General features: G+C 46.7%; 7 protein-coding genes across 7 annotated transcripts; 2 read left to right on the top strand and 5 right to left on the bottom strand.

Annotated features, from left to right (window-relative positions):
• Positions 1-992: 992 nt before the first annotated feature.
• On the bottom strand, positions 993-1,664 carry N7511_003501 (uncharacterized protein; the record flags this gene model as incomplete). Its single annotated transcript, XM_057125926.1, has 2 exons — positions 993-1,599; positions 1,639-1,664. 2 exons carry the CDS (start codon positions 1,662-1,664, stop codon positions 993-995), a joined length of 633 nt encoding a protein of 210 aa, XP_056988085.1.
• A 354-nt stretch (positions 1,665-2,018) lies between these two features.
• Positions 2,019-3,038, bottom strand: N7511_003500 (C2H2-type zinc finger protein; the record flags this gene model as incomplete). The annotated part of the gene is made up of 1 exon (XM_057125925.1): positions 2,019-3,038. The coding sequence occupies one exon, from the start codon at positions 3,036-3,038 to the stop codon at positions 2,019-2,021; it is 1,020 nt and encodes a 339-aa protein (XP_056988084.1).
• Positions 3,039-3,951: 913 nt separating this feature from the next.
• N7511_003499 (uncharacterized protein) lies at positions 3,952-4,859 on the bottom strand (the record flags this gene model as incomplete). Its single annotated transcript, XM_057125924.1, has 3 exons — positions 3,952-4,305; positions 4,358-4,781; positions 4,828-4,859. 3 exons carry the CDS (start codon positions 4,857-4,859, stop codon positions 3,952-3,954), a joined length of 810 nt encoding a protein of 269 aa, XP_056988083.1.
• An 874-nt stretch (positions 4,860-5,733) lies between these two features.
• Positions 5,734-6,785, top strand: N7511_003498 (uncharacterized protein; the record flags this gene model as incomplete). Its single annotated transcript, XM_057125923.1, has 4 exons — positions 5,734-6,240; positions 6,291-6,390; positions 6,446-6,627; positions 6,681-6,785. 4 exons carry the CDS (start codon positions 5,734-5,736, stop codon positions 6,783-6,785), a joined length of 894 nt encoding a protein of 297 aa, XP_056988082.1.
• A 1,728-nt stretch (positions 6,786-8,513) lies between these two features.
• Positions 8,514-9,614, bottom strand: N7511_003497 (uncharacterized protein; the record flags this gene model as incomplete). Its single annotated transcript, XM_057125922.1, has 1 exon — positions 8,514-9,614. One exon carries the CDS (start codon positions 9,612-9,614, stop codon positions 8,514-8,516), a length of 1,101 nt encoding a protein of 366 aa, XP_056988081.1.
• Positions 9,615-11,729: 2,115 nt separating this feature from the next.
• N7511_003496 (uncharacterized protein) lies at positions 11,730-12,075 on the top strand (the record flags this gene model as incomplete). Its single annotated transcript, XM_057125921.1, has 2 exons — positions 11,730-11,912; positions 12,040-12,075. The coding sequence occupies 2 exons, from the start codon at positions 11,730-11,732 to the stop codon at positions 12,073-12,075; spliced, it is 219 nt and encodes a 72-aa protein (XP_056988080.1).
• A 3,601-nt stretch (positions 12,076-15,676) lies between these two features.
• On the bottom strand, positions 15,677-16,264 carry N7511_003495 (uncharacterized protein; the record flags this gene model as incomplete). Its single annotated transcript, XM_057125920.1, has 2 exons — positions 15,677-15,854; positions 16,047-16,264. The coding sequence occupies 2 exons, from the start codon at positions 16,262-16,264 to the stop codon at positions 15,677-15,679; spliced, it is 396 nt and encodes a 131-aa protein (XP_056988079.1).
• Positions 16,265-17,707: the final 1,443 nt, after the last annotated feature.

Raw genomic sequence — 17,707 nt, 5'->3', positions numbered from 1 at the left:
AGCTGTCGAAGCCGCAGGACATGTTTAATGCTGCTGGAACAAGCCAATGCATTTTAGCACATCCATCAGCAAGGATACAGGCTTGCTCAACCAACACCAGCATTTAAATAAATGAGTCCGTTGATACCCGTATCTCTGTCGTAACCCCAACGAGGCCGTTACGTGTCTCCAAGCAGACTATAAGAGAGGCTTTCATCCCCTGAACAAAATTAAATCAAAACTGATTCTTCCCCTGTCATAAAATGGATACTCCAAGGAACGTACCGGACCAAAACAGTGAAGGAGATCAAGAGCCGAGTGGGCTTCCAATCCAGGTTGATGAAAGCCACCCAAAGGATGCTTCTGATCCCAAACCACGACAGGTAAGCCAGATGCATCCTATACAGTATTATATCTCGTGGCTGACCACTAGAAATTTCTACCCGCAGCTGGATACCAGCCAGAAAGAAACTCTGATGATCGAGCAATTTCAACCCATCTTGACAACGCTAGCAAACGTTGAACGCGAGGATGCGAAACTGGGCTTTCAAGCGGCTCGAACTGTGGGGCTTCATCGACGTGTATGGGCTTCATGTGTGCCTAGACACCTCCGTGGCGAGGATGTTGATCAAAATCTGCACATTTCAAAGGAGGCCAGCATCGACCTGAGCAAAGAGGGGGTTGTACCTCAGCTTCCTGCTGATGAGCAGCGACAACGACTGCTCTCTTTTGAGCAGGCTTGGGAATCAACTCGGGAGCGACTGACGGTCGTGCTAAACGGTTGGAATCAATGCTCGAAAAGTAGACTGGGCATGTTAGTTGATGCCAAAAGAACTGAGTAGGGGTTCTAGTGGGAATCATGCTACTGAACTGTATGTATTTCTTGAGTGTGATGTAATGTCAATCTTTTGACACAGTCGTGTTTATTTCGAGAACGTCGTACAAAGCCCATGGCAAGAACGTGACTACTGGCAGACATTGGAAACACGAGTTTTATCACAAGAGTACCGCAATCATTTATAGTTTTCTTGGATATTATGTACAAAGAATGACGGGTCCAGGAATGGCATCGTGGGTAATGTCGCCTGTGGAGAAATGGTAGAGTGACTGGAATACGGTAGCGCTTCTGTGCGCGGCCATAGAGATAAAGTAAAGGTGGGAGAAGTTGTTTCAACAGTGGCTAGGGATATGATGTCCAGAATCTGTCCTCGCACCCGACGTAGATTACCCATGGCTGTTTCAACACGGGGCAAGAAGAACAAATACTCCCCCACTGTTTCACCAGAAAATTGATGAATCTTTGCAAGCCTCAACTCCAACCAGTAAAGCTCTTCAAAAATAAAGAATGCTGACATGTGAAGGAAGAGGTCCTCAGGTTGAGTGGAGAACGACAGAAGATCTGGGCCTGTCCACTTGAAGCCCGGCTGGTTATCGTTGTTGGGGTGAAAGAGATATTCGACCTGGGGGGATCCTTGTCCCTTGTATGATATAGAATTCAACTCATTCTGAAAGTCTAGTTCTGGATTTTCGTGATCCGCGCAAAGACATGGCGGTGGCGCCGGGATGCAAGAAGACTCTCGCCAGATAGCGTGAAGGTCGAGATCGAAGTCGTCATCTAGTCTATTGTCAGCACAAGTACGCCGTAGAATCAATTCTCACAAACCATTTTGATTAAGTTTATTCATCTGAACCAAAAGTATCCGGGTAGAGTCGTTGCGAGGAAATGTCAATGCAGAGTTGCTGGAAACTTGAAATAAGGAATCGGACCCAATGATTATTTAATGAAACGGAACCAAAGAGCCAAAAGTCAATCATTCAGAAAAGAGAATGGGCTAATGTACCTGGAATACGTGAATCGGTGATCGTTCATCGGGATCAATGAAACATCACCGTTGGCCGTCTCACCGGGTATTCCCGTTGAAATTCTAATACATCATCTAACCGAAGCCTTATTACGGTATTGTGAAAAGAAATCAACTTATTGTACAAATCAGTAATTGTCAAGGCTTAGCTCAGATAGGGGCTGGTAGATGCTGAAATCAGAGCGGACGCCCGTCAAATGACAGCGGACCACGGAACTCTGGATCGTAGTCGGGACTCATCTTGTCGAGGGAAGCAACATAGCGGTTGCGACCACCGGGTCTCGCATGTGTCTTCGTACAATGGGCTTTGAGATTGTCGCGGCGTGAAAAGCTACGGTGACATCCAGGTACCCAGCAGACAAACGGCTTTTCCTTCGAATGACTCCTTGAATGGCGCTCGAGGTGATCTTGACGCTTGAAGCCCATTGTGCAGCCAATAATTTTGCACTTGAATTTTCTCGTGTGCGTATTAAGGTCCTGTTCTTTTGCATTCGATAGATGCCTAGGCTGCTTGATATAGACGTTGAGGTCTTGCTGTGAAGGGTCTTTCATACCCACGTTGGTCTCATGGGTTTTCTGCCATTGCTCTGGTGACTGGTCAAAGGAGATACTGGTAAGAGAGGGAATGGTATTGGCTTCATCATTTGCGTCAGGGTTTCCTGTAAGACCCAAGAAGTCGGAACTACTTGTTGGAAGATTCGGAAATATCAGTGCAGGGTTGATAGTCTGCGTTGGCGAGTAATCAGCCCCCGGCTGCCATTCAGCTAAATCGAAAGGTGAGATCGATGGAACTTGGTGTGGCTGACAAATTCTTGGTGGCAAGCAAAGTATGGAGGTCAACTCAAGGCAATGGTTTGCTTGCTGGCCAGGACAGAAGTCCGAATTGCCATGGTCTCGGGCCGGGATAAGTGTGGGATGATGAGAAGTTGAGGGGCAGTAGTAGACCTGGATGACTCCATGCTCTGCCCGACTGCCATGTTGCAGCGAAGCAACATTAATGCGACTAGCGCTTCGTATGCTATCATCCAAGTTGGACCAGGTTAGCAGTACCTGCGAGTCCAGATAATAGACAAGATTGGTCCCTGCAGTCGGCAGCTTGACTGGTGAGAACTTTGTGTCATCATGCTGAACACGAAGCTCTGCGAAAGTCGGAGCCGGCAAGAGCGGGGGAAGGGGGTTTTGATGTGTCCGAGACATGTTGCCAGCTGATCTGGGCATTTTCAGTATTTTGAAGCAGCATCAAGAGAATTGGAGCGGCTGGCAAATTATTTGGAGTAATAAAGGCTTATAGCTCAATCTAGGAGGAAAAGGACATAATGACGCACGCGTCGGTATTGGGCAAAGTCATGACCAAGATGCGAGCAAGTAAGATGCAGAAAATTGCGTTAATTGTACATTGATTGCCTCAGCGCACACGATTTCAACAGCATCTCAAACATATGTCTATAGCAAAAGCTGGTACTAATATCTTATTGTCACGGATAGATTTGTACTCTTTGGTCATGATACTGCGTGGCAGTCAATGCATTTCTGCTACTTTAGTTGACTCTGGTGAATAACCGTTGAACCTTCAAAATAGTCCGCCTTTTAGGAGCAGAATACTTTGTGTGCTTAGTCCGTCATGTTCTGGTATGAGTTTGGGGACCCGGAACAACGCCGCACGATCTTGAGACATCCACTTGCTAGTACTGACGGAAGTGTGTCCTGTCTGTAGCGGATCGCACAGCAACACACCTTAAGTTTAAACTTGATACTGTAGTCTAAACTATCAGATGGTAATCTTCGGCACTGTAAGCTTGCAACGCTCTTTTATCGACAATACCGTATAATACAGTGGGTGTTACATCAGTGCCTGACTTGCCTGGTCCTACACAGCTTGGACCTACGAGATCTGCCGAGGCCTCTGAAAATTTGGCATCTTCGGGGGCAATTCGAGGACTGGGCTTTTTTTATTTCTCTCTGCTCATGGCAGTAGTCATTTGTGGAAATACGTCATTATGTTAAATCTTTCATCAATCTGGGGGATTGGCTCATACTGGTGCAATTCATTGCCATGGTGCCTGATTTGAGACACTATACATTCTTGACACACCTGAAAGATACATGCAATTTAAACCACCGCATTCTCCAGAATAACCAAACTCGTGTTCATCCTATCCGAAACCAACCGCATAGAATTTTCTTTGGCGATATTCAAACTTTCGAAGAACGCCCACTCTACCGTAGGCAACAGACTCTTGGCAAACTCGGCTTTTTCTTCTTCTTCCTGGATTTGGAAATCGGGTGCAGCCTGCAACCGCAATGGCACTTTCACTTGCCATCTCACCTGCCCGGCTGTTCCGTCGTTGTATTGCACTTCAAAATCCATGCAAGGGTTGCTCCACGGCATTGAGGCAAGGTAGCTGCCACAGTATCTAACAAAATGTTTGATGGACCTGTATGTATGAGAATCTAACAGGAGCGGCTAAGGACAGGATGAGCAGGTGTCGAAGTTGAAGAACATATGTGGGAAGTACCTGTGGATGATGACCGAGAAATGCCAGGGCACGATCTGTATCTTTGGCCCACACAAATTCTTTGAAATTATTCAGCATATGCAATTGCGCTCTTTGCTGTGACACCAAATACGAAAGCTTGTCAACCTCGCCCGAGTAGGCAGCGACATCGGCCATCAAGCTCTGCTTCTGCTTGATTTGATCGCGATGTCTTTGTGATGCCCGAGCCTGATATTTCCGCTTACGAGCTGCGGCTGTGGAACCAGAAAAGTCCCATTGACAAGGGATTCTTTTCACATCAGCTACATTGGCGGAGGGGGAGGTGTTCACTTCTTCAGGATCCGTGCTTCGAGTCACAATGGCTTCTTCAGTAGATCCTGGTGACACCACGTTCAATTGCTGCTGTGTGGCAGATTCTGGAGGCAGCAGTAGGTCTTTTATAGAGCTACCAAATATTAGAGGGAATTCGGTATTTTTTGGCATGAACTGACAGGGCTCGAGAGTTGAACCGGTTGGGTATCATTTTGCAGGGGTCAAATTGCTGCTGAGTGTATGAGATTAATGGCTCATTCAGAGCAAGAGAGCTATATTTATATTGCAATTTGCAAGACATGCTACACACGACTAACATCCACAGAGCTCTAGACAAGGGCCATGCATAGGCCAAGCTCATAAGGTACTCCTGGGAGTAGAGAAAGTCTGGTCTTCATCTCCAAATTCTTACTCAAGCCAGGTTATGTATATAAGACTTGGATAACTTTATGGTCATGCCATGACAGACCGCGCAGATGATTACGAACATTGGTTACATAATATGATCATCGTATCTGAAAAAGTGATACTGTTATTCTCGCAATGATGCCGATGGAAATGAGCAAGTCACAAAACCCCAGTTCCGCATTAATCGTAGTATATATGGAACAATTCCTGAGACGGTGCTCGCGTTTTTAGAGTCCATCAATATACTAGTGCGATGGCCTAGCTTGATCTGATTGATCCCGCAAGCTTCTTGTTTCCGTTTCGAGTACTTACATGATTACATTCACGGCTTGTAAGATACAGCGCAGGAATAATCCTAAATAGGCGTAGCCCTGCCCTTCCGGAAAACTTTTGACAGAGTGCATGATATTTGACTGACAAGTAGTTTATTGCGAGCATCGAATGTCTCAAAAGATCATAATTGAGTCGTCAGAAGAAAAAAGATCAAAAATTCAAAGCACCTTGTTTAATTGAGGTACATCACCTTTACTTTGCGGTGAAGTAATAACATGACATCGTGACCCAGATACTATGGGGAGGCTAAAGATCTATGCCGAAAGAAAGGCATGTAGCTATAAAGCTCTTCTGCCCTCTAGCTTTCTCGCTGTATCGTTTCATACTTGCCAAATCCACAAAAAATGATGAAGAATCATAAGGACACCCACCGCCGAACCGTATGGGTTGATGAGTCTCTTCACCATGAGCTGGCCTCAACCCCAATTTCTTTCACTGATTTGAAACCCTCGCAAACCCGGAAAGAAGCCATCGAAGGAGTCACCTCTTCATCAAGAAAACCACGCCTGGATTGCTCGGTCGCAAAGATTCCGCAACTCTATGCGAATCCATGGGATACTTTCGAACCAGTTGCCAGATTGCAAGATCAGTCATGGATCTTTGCACGGCGTCGAACAAGTAAAGGAGCAGTGGTGCATGTCCAACAGCTCCAACAACAAATGCCTAATGCTACAGCTCTTCTGGAGATGATGGACCAAGTTGCCCATCCAAGCTTCCTCAAATTGCTCGAATGCTACCAATATGACACGTCCTGTATGCTAATTTGGGAGCCAACCGAGGTGTCAGTCGATCAGATTTTAGCCTCCAGTTGCTTGATCACCGCGGATGAAATTTCTTGCATTGTGAAGCCGGTATGTCAGTCAAATGAAATTCGCGACGAGCTCGAACTCACCTTTCACAGATACTGGAGGGAATTTTACATCTTCGTCGGCTCGGAAGAGCGCTCGCCACTTTGAGCCCGGGAACAATCCTAGTCACATATTCTGGTGATGTAAAGATTGGTGAGATGTCCACAGATTTGGCGAGTATAGAGGGATTGAAACTAACGTTCAGTAGTGGGTGTCGAGAATAGCTGCAAAATCCATGAATCCGAAATGAATTCCGCAACGATCAAATTATGTGCTTTAGCTGATATTGTTAAAAAATTGATGCTGAAGAATTTAAACTACGAATGGGAACTCGAGATCCAAAACTTGCCATACCAGCTGGAAAATGTTCCCTTGGAGAAGCTCCTGCAGGTGAGAAAGATCACCCCGATACGCATCATGCTCTTGCCTAATATTTTAACCAGAATGAGATATTTAATCGAGAGTCATCCGAAGAGGAGCTAAAGCTACTGGTTAGTGTGACCAACAAGACCGCCTATCACGGTGTTAAGACTTACTACGCTCGTTGAAGTAACTACGCAGTGAATGCGGCTTGCTTTTTTGTTTTCTATCAGGTCGAGACGCTGTCACAATGCGTTTCAATTTGGTTGGCTGAATGAGCGAGAATACGTGCTATATTCGGATAGACAAGGCAGTGTACGTGTGGAGTGGGCTTTGGAATTGTTTTCGAGCCAGCCGGTCACACTTTGGTAGAATAGCCGTGCTGTAATATTATCAGTAGATGCATATTGGCTTAGCCTGATTTCGTGTACTGTAGCATGAAAGACTCACGCGTCAATTTCTCTCTATCTCAGTAATAAGTAAGAATCTTGTAGTCAAACATGGCCCCCGTCAATGATACTGAGTGCTGTGGTAAATTTTATTATAATTGAACTAGCGAGATAAAAAGGCTTGTAGCAGATCCACTGGTAGCGCAGACTTCGTACTGGGTGTACAATCTGCATGGAGCCGAAAGGATCTTGATGAAAATGGTTCACAATCATGCCGGATTACTCAACGTAGTGCCTGAGCCGTTGAAGGACTATCTCAGGGCTACTTTGTAAGTATTTCAGGGTTGCTTCAACCATAGAAAATTCCAAATGTCTGTGCAGCATTACAACGCCAGGGTACAGATGTGAAACATTCTTCAGACCACTGAGCTTCTCTAAGTATATGCATCCATTTAGACAACACGGTGCATTGCAAACAAACTACTCCGTTCGCTCGAAATTCAACCTAACTATCAGACTCACCGGACTATACCGTTGGTGAACAATCTTGCTCAGATCAACGCTGCCAATGTACTACCATTGTCCTGAATTTCTTGTCACACAGATATCAGACTGACTGGAGACGAACATTCATTTATCGAAACGCAGCCCCCATGCGACCTGTTTTTACCATCCTGCCTTTCTTTCCCATTCGGCCTTCTTTCCTATCCGGCCTCTTGATTACTTAACATCCTACTATTTGCCTTTCCTTCTCTCATACCGGCAGTCACGGTTGATATGAGCCTGCAGCCAAAGCTCAAACGCAGAGTCGGACGCCCAGTTCACCAAAAAGCCCGCAGGAGGAGAAAGACCCTTTTCAAAAAGGCGTTTGAGTACAGCTCGGAATGCGATGCCGACATCCATCTTGTTATTCGAATGAGACAATCGGGGAAGATATTCATCTTGACTTCCAATTCAAAACATTGGCCTCTTTCACAAGATCAGTTAGTAAGTTCCCGTTCGTTATCCCTTTCATCTCTATGAAGGTATTGACCCGGCCAAGAACTCTCATCATCCTGCACCAGTTCAAAAAATGTTGAGTAACTCAGAATCCAAGGTGTAGGACTTTCTCACTTTTTCAACAAATGTCAATCACGATTATGGGGGGACTGAAACAGGAAGGCGCCTTTTGGCGGCAGTCTTAGCTGCAAATAGTTTGAAATGAGCAAAAAGACACATTCTCTATAGCGTTGTACTTTGCCGTAGTTTTGATAGTACTCTATAACGATCTGCAAGTCTTAATTCAATCTATCACTGTGCCATATTTAAATCCATGGGTTCACTTCACAAGCGTGGAACCGCCATTCCCCTACCATAGCTCAACAAAGACACCATCCAACATGGTCTGAGGGGAACGCATCATAGTTAACCTGTCCCTAACAGACTGGCCTGGTAGTTGCGATCATACCTATCCGTCACGGAATCCAAGCTCGCTGCTCCATCGTCGATGAGGTCACATTGACCTGGCATTCTTCGTTGTCGGAATGCTCAAACGTCAAACTTTGGGGAAAACTCAGATAAAGTCAATTCTAGCGCCGGCAAAATTTCGGATGATCCAGCTTGATGTGTGTCTGTCTGGCACTCAGAAATACGTCGTGAGTATGACGTGTCTCCTGGGGGTGTCATACACTCGCTGGACGTCTCGCGTCGCGCTCCCTGCTTTCTTTTGAAGCAAGTCGGGAATATACGACGATCTGGTACCTCTCCCTGGGCTGCAGGCCGCAATTCCGTCGTCGATGCCGTAGCTGACTGCGGAAGAAGCTTATTAAACAGGTTCCGTCCACTCGATCGCCGCCGCTCCCCGGATTCACGCTGACAGGTACAGGAGCGAAGCAGTGAAGTAAGACGGTTGAGTACAGAAAACTCTAACTTCAGCTTGATGCTGTATACCACCGTCTTGAAGCTCACTTGAATGTAGTGAAGCTTGTATTCTGTGACGAGGAGCAGGACGTTGAGAAACACGACAAGAATGTTGATCCAAAGTAAATGAATGATGGCACTGCGACTGTTCTGACCACGAATAGTGCTGATCTTCTTGAAAGTGAGAGTTGATTCGTATACATAAATGCTGCAGATGATGAAATCTTGCACACAAAAGGCCGTCAGCTGGATTCGGTCGAAGATTGCGGCAGGGCGAGCGAGACGTGCGTCGCCGTTGTTGAGGCCGAAGAAGAGAACGGTCATTGGAATGTGTAGGATGCAGGCGTTGATAATGATCATCCACAAAACGCAACGCCGCGTCCTCACGTTGGAGACAACAAAGTGCAGACGCGAGTACAGTACAATGGCTTGGCCGGTGACCATAGCATACCATCCGATCACGAAGGGGACTGACGTCGCGATGTTGGATGCTTGTGTTAGAAAGCGAGCCATGGCAGGAAGAGCATGCAGAACGATCCCCCAGGATGCGACCTGGATACTCCAGAAATACAGGCTGCGGTAGCCTTTGAACGCATCAAACGCGACGATTCCTGTTTCTAGACCATTGTACGCGCCGATTGAGAACATGGACACGATCTGAATGATTGAGATATTATCCATCAGGATGGTGCCCACTGTTGGAGGCAGGCTGGTTATGACTGTGTCCATGGTCTTCTCAGTGTACAAAGAGTATACTGTAGGAAATGTTATGGATGGGATCTGTGGCGGGCTTAAATAGCTTCATTTAAACCCGGCATGTGAATAACCTTGCAATGAAATCATCACACTGTTGCAAGTCATATCCTGGAAAGTTCTAAAGTTCTTAGAACCCGCACAGTATGAGTTATAACTCTACACCCCTAGGTACGTTGAATTGGATGGGTAGGTCCACAGCAGAGTTATCTATGCCGTAGCTCCAGGCATGATTGATCCTCGATCCTCGTCCAGTCGTTTTGATGGGAGAGTATTTGTTCCAGCCAGTACTATAATGGCAAGATCTCGCGCAGCTGGAACAAAGGTTCCTTTCCATTCAAGTCATACCGAAGGTTAGTTTTATGACGACCGTGGAACGCAGAGCAGGATCCACGGTCAGTGGCGAATGTCAAATATCGTGACAAATTCTTTGTGTGAATCATGGAACGGTGCGTGCGGTGGTAGACAGCAATGATTCATGAAATTAGGATTTAAGCTTCCTCCTAGTCAGATTGTCTCTCTTCTTTTGCTCCATTTTCCAGATCTATTATGAATATGGCTGCTACTACAGTCTAAATGGATTTACTGAGAAAAATGATCCACGCTTATGAAAACTTCGGCTATAATCGCATATTCTACGGTTTAAGGACCACAATCGTGTTTTTTTGAAGATTGTTGGCCGCGCAACCACGCGTATAACGGACGATAAGAAGGATGCACAAAAAGTAAGCTTTCGGACCATATGAAGCTCGGGCCCACAACGCCGGCTGGTGCCAGTTCTAAAGTCTATCGGTTCATCGGCTTTGAGAACAAAACCCGGCGGACGAGATGTCTACATAGACGTTTCTGGTCCGTCTTGTATTAGCATAACCACATCTAAGCTCTATTAGTGCTACTGGATCAGCCAGGAAATTGGGGCCATGGTAGGAGAGGATCTACCCAGCAGTGAGGAATATACGTATTTGGGATGGCCGGTGCCGACAGAAATAAGTCTTTGCTAGAATGCCCGAGAGATCAGACAGACGATGGGGTGGAAGCTTGGCAATCGATAGATGATCGAAGGGTTGCAGGAAACTATGACCACATATTCTTTGGCATATACTTCCCTTCTGGAAACACCGTGTAATACTGCGAGTACCTCATCTACCCAAATCATACCTCTTAAGCAACAAAGGCCTTCACGCGCACGGCAACAGCCCATCAATTTTGGGGCCTGTGGATCGTGTCTGGACTTTTACAGGTCCTTCGAATTTCTTCAGCAAGCCAAGTTAGCACCTCCTTAATTTACTGTCCCATGGGTCACTCCAGGTATTTTTCTTTTCGAAATGTACCAGCATCCGTCCACATCCATGCCAATTGTTGATTGGTCCGTTGAGTGTTTCTTTTGTCCATGGTCTCCTCGGGAACATGATAATAGCGTTGCAATCTCCTGGACGGGTGGCGATCGACAAGGGGGCCAATCGTGAGCCGTGGTAGCTGGAATGGACTTTATGATTATTCTGTAGACCAGGGTTTGGTTATGTCGACGTTGGAACTGTGAAGAACTTCGACCCCCTTTGCAATAACAGCATACATCAATCAGGGCCAAGGGACTGGATTGTTTTTATCAATCAGATAACGACATTAATGTGAAATTTCACACTTTAATGTGAAATTTCACGAGATAGATTCATCACACTATATCAAAGTGCAAAGAGAATCCAAGCCAGTATCAACACACCACTGATTGCATAGGGTAATGCGGGCCGGCCGATCACTTTCTCCACAATGGACTGGCAGCACTTTCTCTTGTCCCTTTCCTCTTCTCTCGTAATTTTAATTTCTATTTCTCACTTCGTGCTAGGATCCCGTGGGGTCCATTGTGCACAATAATCACTTGGCCTTTCTGCTCAGGGTCCAGATGCTGGCAAACAAAGTTTTCCCAAAGGGCACAGCGTTTTCATTTCGTTTCAGATCATTTGCTTTTGGTTCCACCAAGACCTTTAAAGAGTTTGTTCCCCATACTGTAGAAATTATGCGAACAATCATTTTCTTTAATCTCCCCGAATTTTGCTCGAAACAACGATAACTCCTCAACCACAAGGACTCATCATGACAAATGACTCGAAATCTTCTCGGGGTACTGGTCGTGGTGCAGGTCGTGGTGCTACCAAGGCAAAGCCTCGTGTTGTCGGTTCGCGCGCTGGCTCGCCCGGCTCTGTTCGGTCGACAACTACCACGTCCAAGCTGGGCCGTAGCCCTGTCAGCCCAGTAGCGAAGCTACACAAATGCCAGGTGTGCCACTCTTCTATCGCTTGTTTTGTATCTTTTGTACAGATATTATACGATTATCTTGCATCATGTTCTTTTGGCTGACAAGCTTTCCAGGGACAATCTATGACGAACACCACCCGTAAGAAAGATCATGTGGCGACACATGGCCAATGTTTGGATGTGATGGACCAAGTTCAAAAAGAGTTTGAACAAGCTCTCCAGAAGATGGACGACGAGAGAGCCCATGAGTTCCAGGCAATGCAGCGTCTACATGAAGAAAAAGCTCGGGAGACTTCAAAACTGCAGCAGGCTATCACGGCAAAAGACAAAGTCTTGGAGGAGAATCAGAGGCTTGAAAAAGAACTCTGCCGAATGAAGCAGCAGCAGGAGTCGCTTGAGGCCACCAGACAGGATCAGGTCTCGTGGAACGATATTCAGCCGATCTTGCGCCAGACGCACGGTGAGCTGCTATCGGCCACCACCCAGCTCTGGAACACAATCGATGCTCTGCAGAGTGGAAGACCGGTGCCTTTCTTGCCTGGCTCTGAAGTAATGCACGGAACTTGGCCCAACCAGAACGCCACGCTTGAGAATTTGGGAAACAATGCTCTACCTGGGTTCTCCACGTCGAGTAACTACCCATTTACTCAGCAAGTGGCAACGCCAGCCAACCAGTATGAATCGGTTGTGTGAATCATGGTAGATGAATGGCTTGGATAGTCTTGGCTATGGCGGAACTGGATAGTCAAATTCAGATAATCACCACGCAGACAGATAGCTCAGTGTATAATCTCTAGCAACACCACCGCCATTCCAATTGAAAACATATCTTTACATTGATATTGCTACAATAGAACGAATCTTGGTTCAAGAACAAAATTAGCCATTCAGAATTTCGCTCTGCCAGTTGGAAAAGAATGCGCGGGGCGCTAAATTTGGTTATCAGCAGGACCCGTAGCCCGGGTGAGCCATGATCGTCCGGTACGACTGGAAATGATCGCCAGGCCATTAAACTTCCGAAAATCTTAGTTGGTGTTATATCGTATCAAGTTGCGACTCCAGCCTGCCTGGGCAAAAGGGTCATCTCGTCGCCCTGAAGTTCTGTCGACGCTATCCGTTCTGCTCCGCCGCGCTGCGATTCCCCATTGAAGTGAGACTCTGCCGGGGTGAAATAATCGTTCGCAAAGCACAACGGCATAATAATACTTCAGCCAACGAGGGCTGACATGTCACTCTAGGCAATAGACTTAATTTCATCATATTCAAGTAGGAATTACTGCTGTGACCGAAGTGTTCGTCTAATTGTATCACCATCCGTGGCCTGCTCCTCTCCTTCTTTGGCCCTCATTCTAATAGCCGTCTCCAGAACCGCCAGTCGACGGATGGTATCTTCCAGATCATTGCGAATGGTTTCAATCCAGCTGTTCTGGTTATTCAATGAGTTCCGCATGGATCTGGAAATAATCAGTGTTTGTTGCGTGTCTAGAAGATCGCACGACTGACTTTGTTCGGGCATCTAATCTGAATAGTGTGAGCAGACACATCACGAGAAGCATTGCAGGGAAGCGGATGATGACTCACTCTGCGAGACATTGGAAGGCAATCATGTTGGAGTCCTCGGAGAGTTCCTGTCCGGGCTGTTCTAGTTCTTCTTCTGGTCTCGGGTCCATCTTCCAGGTGTGCAGAGGACTTTCCTGTCTATCATCCGCTGTGGTTTCGTTACGGTGATTGTGAGAAGAGTCATCCTCCTGAGAACACTCGTCCTCCGTCGTATCCCCCGCCGCAGATCTAGGCAGACTCCAGATATCTTCTGATTCGGTGGATGACAGGGACAGCGCACGCTGTAATCGTTTCCGAAAGCTTTGTGGTTGATCGATGAAAGGAAGTTTTCGAGTTCTACCCATGCTGGATACAACCTTAAGGCGAGATAAGTGTTCCTGGTAGTATGTTATGGAAGGTTTTATAGACTTTCATGAGGAGTTTGTTCTTCAAAACGGACTTTGCGATTGGATTTGCAAAGCCCAAGATCTATATCCGTCTTTACCGTAGTTCTCATTTGATTTGGAATGTTTCCACCCAATCATTATCGAAAGACAATAGACTCTAGGGGATATGACTTTATCTGAAGGCAAATTATTTGTCTACAAAGTCTATTTGATGTTACATTGCTCAATAGCCGGTGGGGCTGGGTCTGATTATTACTATCTTCATTCAAACAGTCACAAATTTCAAAAAAGAAACCTCTAACAATATAACGATAGAATGTAGTCGCCTTAATAGAGCGACATTCGTCGAACGCTGGGGGTCTGACTGATTGTGAAATACAGAGTCAATGCGTCAGAACTCAGAATGACCGAATCGGCTTTCAGAGTAGGTAGTCCATGGGTTTATTTTACAAGCTTTAGAAGGTTTTTGATGAACCAAGAGTACTATCTCAGCTGTTACAGTAACTGGGCCCTGCAAGAGATTATGGCTTACATTTCCCACCCATGGGGAGTCCAAATCGAGTCATTGTGTCAAAGGGTCTCTTGACCGCGGAACATGAGCGGGATCTTCAATAAATCGCGGAACCCTAAGTCGAATTTCGATGAACCATGGAAACGCTCACTCGGAGATGAAATACGGATGTCATGCAGAATTCAAGCTTGTGCTGTTGCCCCACTTGCTTTCTCGGTTGCTGTAATCAAGCCTTGCAGCCCAAGAGAGAGGAATCGAGAACTGGGGAATGCTAACACATTGCCTTTGTATATAATAGCGCTTTTTGTAAAACGCATTACTGTATCAACAGGAGTCTCTAATCGGCGTCATGATCGAGATGCGCAGAGTGCTTGAAATGAAGTTTCGGGCCCGTAAGAGAGCTCATAACGCCAAGGGCCAATCGGTTCCCTGCTTTTCGGTGCAAAACCGGAGACATCCTTACATAAACTCGTGGGAAGATATCAGATTGACGACACAATTGGGTAGATGGAGAGGGTGGATCGGGCTTGGTGAGCGTATGAGAATCAGAGGAAGGGCAGGACGGATACATAGCTTCTAGAACATTCTACAGACCAGATAGACAAGTAGCAACTTACCACTTGACTGGAGAGTTTATTCTCCTGTGACAGCAACCAGGAAAACATGACCACGTGTCTGATTTAACCAGAATTCTTGTAATATTCCAAATACTCCTCCCTTGACGGTTCCTCAATTGCACCCACTAAGCAACAAACCTTGGTTCCGTCGGGCGCTGACGGCCGCCAGATTTGGGCCTGTGGATCGTGTCTAGACTTTGGCAGATCCTCCCAACGTCTTCTCCAGACCACGAATAAAACCGCCTTGATCGACCGTCCCGTGGCTCATCACTGGGATTATATCGCAGAACCATACCTGCGTCTGTCTAAATCCGTGTGCGCTGTTTGATTGGTCCGTCTGGTGCTGTTCATCTTCAGGGTCCCAACAATGTGATAATAGCGTTGCAATCGTGCGACAGGTGGCGATCACGAGAGCTTCGCGGTGAGCCTTGGTTGAAAGAGTGTACGTGGTTGTCCTGGAGCATAGGCACTGTTTCATTTGTGTGCTCGTGAATACGGCCAAGACTTTGATTATTGTCCCCAAAGCCTACATGGCTGATTGATATGTACGTTCTAGCAGGGTGGTATCTGGCTTTCCGCAGACCAACCCATATGGCAGGGACAATTCAAAGCAAGCATTAAGTACTTCAGCAAGCAAGATAGAAATCATTGTCGACGTGTAGACATCACAAGAAGACAAAACGCTTTCCGGCTTCTCACATCATATGTAGATCATTTCGCTGACAGGGCCTTCAAAAGAGACGCGCTTTTTGTGACACCGTTCTTTTGGTCCGTAAAGGGACGAGACAAGCACGTTCTGGAGGATTGCAACTCACGCTTGAGAACGTCCAAGTGTGCAGTGAGACTTTTCGGCGTGATTGAGCGCCGCAGATCCTTGTTCTTTCTCGCCCTGTATCCATCTGTCAGCGAATCTCTTGTATATGAAATCAGATTGTAGAATCTGAAATCGAAGTAAATGAGGCAGGGTAGGCAAAAAGCATGCGAGGACTGTGTACTAACTTCATTCACCTGGAAGGTCTGAAAATGGTTGGTTAGAACATTGCAGTCGATGAAGCACACGATAATGGAGGTGGTCACTTACTGCGTGATGGAATATGCGCGGCTGGGCTGGCTGCCCGATGGATGATCGACTGTCAGTGATTCTTGACTATTTTTGATTGACTCTCCGAAGCGGCGCTCGGTCCGAAGTTGATTCTCTCTGCCGGCTGCTACTCCCTCAGTTTTGATCTGCATGGAGGCAGCGGATTCGGATTGGCATTCATTCCCAGTCCGATAGCGAAGATTGTGTTCTTCCAGCATTTCAGAACTTGTGCAGTAGATTTTCGAGGCTGGTGCTACCGACTTCGATGATCCGCATGCAACACGTCAGTAGTTCTAGGAGTCTGTCAGAATTGGCAAGAAAAACAACCCTTTTTCATGAGTGAATGAACTTTGACAGAACACCAACTTTATTTTGTATTTCAAGCGCGCTAGGGAGTTCATTGAAAGGATTGCTAGGCGAAAGAAACGTTGCCTCTGTGGCACTGTTAGCCAAACAATTGCGGACAGGGTTTGAACACAAAAGATGTTGAACTTCCACATATGTGCGTCCATGGGAACCGACGGTGTTACTTCATGGCGAAGCGAGCCCACGGGCACGATCAAGCGTGAACATCGCTCAGAAAGTCCAGAGCATTATTTTACCAATATCGAAAGTTTCAATCATCTTCCACAAGACTCTGACTCATAGCCGGACTAGGTGCCACCCTGTTGAGCGATTTAATTGCAATTTCAACGATGTGTAAGACTGATATTCTTGCGGTGTGGCTCTCTTCTCAACAGTTGATGAACGTTGTTCACCACACTCAACGTTGTTCACCACACTCAACGCAGAATTTTGAGAGACATGATTGCAGGACAACTCTTGACTCTGTAGGCCACAAGAACCCCTTTCAACGTCGTTCATATTGCGTCAACACCTATCAAATGCGCCATTCTCGTTACCATCTGCGCATGTGGTTCCTTGGAAGAGACGTAGCCGAAAAGTTATAAATGAGGCCCAATTCCCAGCCCAAAAAAATCAGGACTTCAGTACTCACACTCCGATGTGTCACGGTGTCCCTCTTGCCTACGGGCTTGAGGGTCTCCATGACCACGGCTTTCGCTGCCACGAGCCCAGCGATGTAAGACTTGTGCTCCCTCACAGCCAATGAGCCCTGTGATTGTAAAAATGTGCTCCCTCACAGCCAATGAGCCCTGTGATTGTAAAAATGTGCTCCCTCACAGCCAATGAGCCCTGTGACTGTAAAAATGTGCTCCCTCACAGCCAATGAGCCCTGTGACTGTAAAAATGTGCTCCTTCACAGCCAATGAGCCCTGTGATTGTAAAAATGTGCTCCCTCACAGCCAATGAGCCCTGTGACTGTAAAATGTGCTCCCTCGCTCCCTGAGCCCCGCGAGTGTAAAAATGTGCTTCGCAGGATAGGTCTGCATCAACAATATGCCTCGCAGGGGGTGCTGCGTCAACAAGACTACCCCGCAGGATAGGTCTGCGTCAACAACAATCCTCGCAGGGGAGCGCTGCGTGAACAGGGACCTCCGCAGGGACATCTGCGACACCAAGAGTCTCCGTAGGGACATCTACGACACCAAGAGTCTCCGCAGGGACATCTGCGACACCAAGAGTCTCCGCAGGGACATCTGCGACACCAAGAGTCTCCGTAGGGACATCTACGACACCAAGAGTCTCCGTAGGGACATCTA

Source organism: Penicillium nucicola (assembly GCF_028828085.1).
Source record: "Penicillium nucicola strain IBT 29836 chromosome Unknown utg000002l, whole genome shotgun sequence".
Taxonomy (NCBI): Eukaryota; Fungi; Ascomycota; class Eurotiomycetes; order Eurotiales; family Aspergillaceae; genus Penicillium; species Penicillium nucicola.
The sequence above is the reverse complement of the archived record's forward strand: the minus strand, read 5'-3'. Positions and strand labels throughout refer to the sequence as shown.